This window comes from Agrilus planipennis, unplaced genomic scaffold, assembly GCF_000699045.2.
Source record: "Agrilus planipennis isolate EAB-ADULT unplaced genomic scaffold, Apla_2.0 scaffold4, whole genome shotgun sequence".
NCBI classification, from domain to species: Eukaryota; Metazoa; Arthropoda; class Insecta; order Coleoptera; family Buprestidae; genus Agrilus; species Agrilus planipennis.
The window spans coordinates 1,450,694-1,456,970 of record NW_020442463.1 but is presented as its reverse complement, the minus strand read 5'-3'; the positions used below and the strand labels follow the sequence as shown (position 1 = coordinate 1,456,970).

The window sequence follows — 6,277 nt, the reverse complement described above, 5'->3', positions numbered from 1 at the left end:
TTGATAGATGTGTTCAACTCTGCTGATGAACATTTGAAATTCACGCATGAACGAGAGGTAGACCAGAAACTCTATTTCTTGGATGTTGAAGTGGTGAGAAAAGACGGCAAACTATTAACCAATTGGTATCAAAAACCAACGTTTTCGGGCTGGGTTCTAAACTATAATTCCTTCTATCCAACTCACCAAAAAGCAGCAATGGTCTACAATCTCGTTGATAAAGCATTTAAATTGTCTGAAAAGCCTTAAATAAAACAAACATTCAAAAAGTCAGAGATATTTTGTCAGCTAACAGTTACCCAAAGAAATTTGTCAACAAACATATCGGTAGAAGAATTAAATTCCTTAGTGATAACTTGAACAATGCTAGTGTTCCACATATCAACTCAACTATCAAAATTGATTTTAATGTTGTAAACTCGTTACACAACAAACTAAACAACGTTATAGACAAAACGGTCAGAGAACACCAGACACATTTATCAAATTGATTGTGCAGATACTAATTGCAATAGTGTATATATATAGGTCAAAATTATAGAAGATTAAAAACTAGAATCAAAGAACATAAAACAAACATTTCACAAAAACCGGAACGTCATGCAATAGTCACTGAACACAGAATAAACAATAATCACGATTTCAAATGGGACGTTAAAATTTTAGAAAAAGAACATAACGAGAAAAAAAGATTAATTTCAGAAATGATACATATTAAGAAAAACAAAAATTGTATTAATTCGCGGACACTGATAATTTGAATAATGTGTATGTACCATTGCTTGCGAGAGAAAACCAGCGCTTTACAAACCTTGCCTCTTGACGTGTCGATAGTTTGACTGTAAACACTACCAAAAACTGATTGTGATAAATTTATTTATTGTTACTATTTATTAAAAAAAACAAAGTTTGTTAATATGAAAACCTTTGTTAAAACCAATTGTGATACTAGTCGGCATTAGATGTAAGCAATGATAGAAATTCGAGGTATAATATTTTGTTTTACTACTTTTGTCAAAATGTTGTGATTGAAAAATGGAAACTTACTATTGTAATTTTAAATTTTGTAGCTTGAAAATGACTGAAATAGACAGTCGAAACGTCGCTTTTACAATAAAGAAAGTTCAAATACAGAACACATCGTTGGTTAATTGGCGAGATTAGAGTCATTTTTCACAATTTGAATTTTGAATACCAACGAAATTAGATTCAATTAATAATACAATAAGTGTTTGTTTGGTTTTTTATATAAGTAAATGTATTCGCATTAGTAGCGTTTAATTTCTTCCACTAAATGGCGTATTTGCGTGATGTCGTAGAGTAAATAGTACATCATCTGGCACCGTATCCGTTTTCGACAATTTAAAAAGCCGTAAACATGTTTGCTTAGAGTTATTTTTCTTATCAAATACGTTTGTTATACAGATGCGAAATTATTTATAATCTTTTTATAGCTTTTTTTCAGTCTTTGAAGTCACAATGGTGACAATGTTCAAGTACGCTATAATGTATTGCTGTCATAAAGTAGTAGACCAGCGGAATCAGTCAAAATGCATAACATACTAACATATTAACAATTGGAGGAATGAAAAATTCGGTAGATGTATTTGTTAGAAATATGCCACTGAATCTTATCCCATTTTTAAAATTCGTAAAAAAGTACTTTTTTGAACGTAGTTTTATGATTTTTATTCATCACCGTCATAAGACTTTCAGTCCACTCTTTTCTATCCTGAGCTAATCTTTGCATTTCTCTAAAACTAGAACATCCCACATCCTTAACTATTCGTGAACAGTAATCTAATCTAGGTTTACCTAAACTCCTTCTTAACTCCTGTTTCCAATAAGTCTCTAATTCTAACTTATTGTTCCTGCCTGTGAAGGTGTCTTATCTCGCCTATTTCTTATTGACTTCCGTAGAGTCCTCTATTCTCCTACTCTTTCTAACACCTCTTCATTTCTTTGTCGTCGCGCTCACCGTCCATGTTTTGTACCCGTACAGCGTTATCCTCCAGACATATACCTCTAACAATCCTTTTCGAATTTATAAATTAACCGTTCGCGATGACAAAAGTGAATTCTTTTTGTTGAAGGCAACTCGACCCTGCCCTGCCCTATCCTCTGCTTTATATCTCTACACTCCTTCCGTCCTGACTTATGTGACTTCCTAGATATCTAAAATTAGCCACTTCTTCTAATTTTTCGTCTCCTATCTTTATATTCGCTCTTTCCCTACTTTTTCTTCCCTTGCATACCAGTATTTTAGTTTTACTTTTATTTATTTTCATGCAATACTGTTTTGTCAATACCGCTTCCATTTTATTTAAAGCTATCTCTAACTCCTCCTTGCTAGATGCTAATATTGCTGTACCATCTGCAAATCTAGGCATACTAATCTTTTGCCCCTGTATATCTATCCCTACAGTCGTCCTGTCTTTAGTGGTATTGATCGCATCATGAAGACATAAAAATTTTACTGCATGTAGATGATAAAAACTTCAGATGTATTGCGTACAAATTCGGTTCGTAACTTGTTTAAATAATCGCTAAAATCGGTCGAAATGATCTAAAATTTTCACGTCGAGAAAAACGGTTGAAACTCTCAGATCGCGTAACTTTTATTACCTGAAAATTGCCTTAAAATTTTCATAAAAGAATGTCGTTTAGTTAACGAGAAATTTTTTATTAAAAGCAATCGAAATTTGATAGCAAAACGAGGCAGTTCTTGTTGATAAAAATGGTTGAATCAGTTGAACCATTTTTTTTGTTGAACCATTTGTTTCAAAGATACTTTGAATGAAATTGAAAAAGACTTTGTTAAGTGTACTGGATTTTTAACTATGGCTTATTGTAAAGAGCTTTATAATAAATTATTAGTAAAAGTTTGAAACATTGATATTCGAGTAACTGGTATTTTTACACAAATTTAAAGGAAAATACATAAGTACGTTGGGCCTGGTTGATTGAGGGCAGATATAATTTTTTCTTTGTTAAATCTACCATTTATTTGTTTATTAACATTAACAGTTGAAATTTTGGCAACTACTAGTTTAAAACTTAATTTTTTTAATTTAAAAATGTGACTTAAGAGGAGCAACTTTTATAAGGAGTAACTGCCTAATAATTTGAGTTACAAAAAAATTTGTAGACTTAGAAGGTTGACTGGAAAAAAAACTTGGCTGCTTCATTCCTACCAGCCAGTAATGCTGGTGGGCAGACAGTCCCTCTGGACTACGCCGGAAGTAGGGCGGAAGACTTACTTCAGTCTCCTTTCAGGAATCATAGGAATGGGTGGGTGGTGGATCGGGTAAGAAAGGTGAGACGGACGAAATGAAGACAGCAGAGAATGAAAGATTATCTGCGTATAACGTAATCTAGAGGAGCGGGGATAAAAAAGGATAAATACTGGAAAAAATTGTTGAAAGGATTATTATATTATATAACAACCTGAATTACACAAAAATCGTTCAGTTGCGCGATGCAAAAATGTTATTCAGCCGATCTTGTGACATTGTCGACCTTAAATAAATGAATTCTGGTATAAGGCCCCTACTCCATTCGTACCGTTGTAAGAAATCCACAACTTCTCTTCAGTTATTTACTTACCCATTTTGTCTTTTTAAAAGATGCCGAAACATGTAGTTTAAATATAGCTTTATAGTCTTTAAGATCCTGAACATTACTCAACTGGTTTCTTAAACGTAATTTCTTTGTTTATTATTATATCACTTTAAACACTTTTTATTACTTCTCACTTAAAGTTTTATGAGCATAATAATATCATCTTGGCTTGCTAATTTCCAAGATGTTTCGTTAGTAATAAAAGTGGCAAAACAAAATTAATAGGCGACATATTATGCTTGCAATGATTTATTAAAATAAAAGAATTAACAACGTCATTCACAGGTTTGTCTTTGTATGTACAGTAATTGTTTTCCTTTAGTCGTCGGCCGGTTTTTTTCTTTTTATTACGCTGATGATTTTTCTTCACTAACGCTTGTGACTCCGGACGCTGTCGAAGTGGCGTCGTCAGCGGGTCCTGCGCAAGACAAGGATGGGAATTTCTTGTGTAATGCCTGCTTGTATTTAGGGTGGCTGAAATTTAAAAAATAATATTAAATCAAAGATAAGTCAACAACTATAATCGAGGAATTATTGCCTTTTTATGTATAGAGTTTTCGTTATCTTCATACCTAATCAATTAGTTTTCTTTTTTAAGTTATTGTATTTCTTTTGGAAAACAAATATCTTGCAGAAGATTTTATTTGTCTCTATTGCCTAATGCATACCTGTCCTCAAAATTATTATGTTCGCCTGCAGTTCAACTGTTCGTAACTTTTTTAAATTGCAACTGTACAAAAAATCGTGACGACAAGTAACAAAAGCAAAAGTTTAAAACACAAAAGGCTTAAAAAGGAACATTTTCAAACAAACTTTTTAAACACAAATTCCAAAGTATCAGCAGTAAATATTGACAAGAGCTGAAATAAGATAAATCAATGATTCTCGTTGCTCGGGAACGCGATGCGAACAAAAACGAGAAGAAAACTATGAATGATCCAGAAAAACGTAAACTTTATAGAAGATAAAGGTAAATACAAGAAGATTAACCCATACAGTTGGAATAGCAAATACATAGAACACCACATAAAAGATAGTTGGAAGAAAACTGCCGTGAAATGGAAGAACTGAATAATAAACATGATGATGATGATGATGATACATAGAAAATTGATGAAATTAACTGGAAACAAAAAAAAAGAATGGCAGTGGTCACAAGAAACATCCGAGGACAGGTCCAGTTAATAGAAGATGATGAAAAACAGGCTTGAGAGAAACACATCAAAGAAAATAGACAATACAACAGCTAAGTATTCTTAAATAAGAAGTGGAGTACGTATGTCATAAAAAATTCGAAAAAAAGAAAAAATGGCACGATTTGACAATGTTTCAATGGAGTTTTAAGGCCTTGGATTCGTTTTACAAAATTATCAACAAAACTTATGAAATAGAGAAATTTCCAAAAGCCCCCCTCCCTCTTGTCTGATTTCGAAAGAGGCACTTGGCCCTCCTGTCCCCTTCGTTCCGGAGTCATTAGAAATAGGTATTTACTTCCTTTTTGTTTTTATTTAAGTTTATTTATTTTTTTTTCTTTTTACTAGTGTTATTTATAGATATCCGAATATCGATATTTTTCATAAACCAGGTGTTCCGTACAAGTTATTTTGTTTAATCGTTTACAGTTTAAACATCCCATAAAAAGTTTCACTTCTAACGGTGTTAATATTTAACTGACCATTATTTTTATTTATTAAGGCTTTTATATAATTAAAAAATTTCATATAATCATTACAAGCCTTCTTTTTTACTGAATTTAAGGTTGCACAATGTATTACAGTTAAAATTCACTATATTATAAGTTGTAAAATAAATAAAAAATAAAAGAAATTTGTTCTGTTTTACAAATGGGCAATTAGCATTCGGTACTCTCTAGTATATTATTTTGGTATAATTAAAGACGTGTGAACTCTTTTCACAAAAAGGAAAGCCGGTAACAACATCGATAAAATTGGGCTAATCGGAACAATTAGCACTTATTCAGATATCTTCCTGCCCTGGCGGGTCGCTCAAATTCAGCTTTCGGTCGAAACAATATGTATGTTAATAAGGTTAGAAGAACGCAAACTCCTTGAAAAATGTAATCACTTTTTTAATTTTTATAAAACGTACGCTTAAAGTCTCGATTATTCTGTCAGACTTGACATAGGAAAATTTGTCTTATTTTGTTTTTTATATTCTTATTTTTTTTTTTTTGATCTCTCAATGACTTGTTCTTGACCTCCAAGCTGCTAAACATGAACTTACTCACATATTATTAAGTTCTTCAAATTGCATGAATCGAAACAAGTTAATTGCGATACGAATTCTATAACTTCTCATTTGTACTTAAGTCACTTAGTCACTAATACTGCAGCAAGCAGCTTTAATGTAAAATATTTTTAATTCAATTTGTATGAATAAATCGAGTAAAAAAATATTATAATTGTGCACTAAAACTATTTTTTTTCGAATTAATTAATTCTTTTTATTATTGGAAAATTTTACAAAATAATAAAAATTATTAAATTATACTTTTATGTGTTTATGTGTAAAAATAAGCATAAGTAGTGAACACAGGAACCTATGGAAAATGCTTAATTAAACATTAGGAAATACTACAAATGGCGTGGTGAGCGCCATCTGTAGTACGATGCTACATTTTAGGATTACGTATGCT

The 6,277-nt window shown here is 31.7% G+C and overlaps 1 protein-coding gene and 1 long non-coding RNA gene across 2 annotated transcripts in view; one reads left to right on the top strand and one right to left on the bottom strand.

The window, feature by feature from the left end:
• Positions 1–6,277, top strand: part of LOC108735979 — a 49,865-nt gene that overhangs the window by 42,468 nt on the left and 1,120 nt on the right. The window lies entirely within an intron of this gene.
• Positions 3,855–6,277, bottom strand: part of LOC108735978 (rhodopsin) — a 23,323-nt gene continuing 20,900 nt past the window's right edge. Inside the window, exon 5 of the mRNA XM_025980842.1 lies at positions 3,855–4,095. Within this exon, the coding sequence (XP_025836627.1) occupies positions 3,969–4,095 (127 nt within the window). The 3' untranslated portion in view covers positions 3,855–3,968. The remainder of the gene's footprint in view (positions 4,096–6,277) is intronic.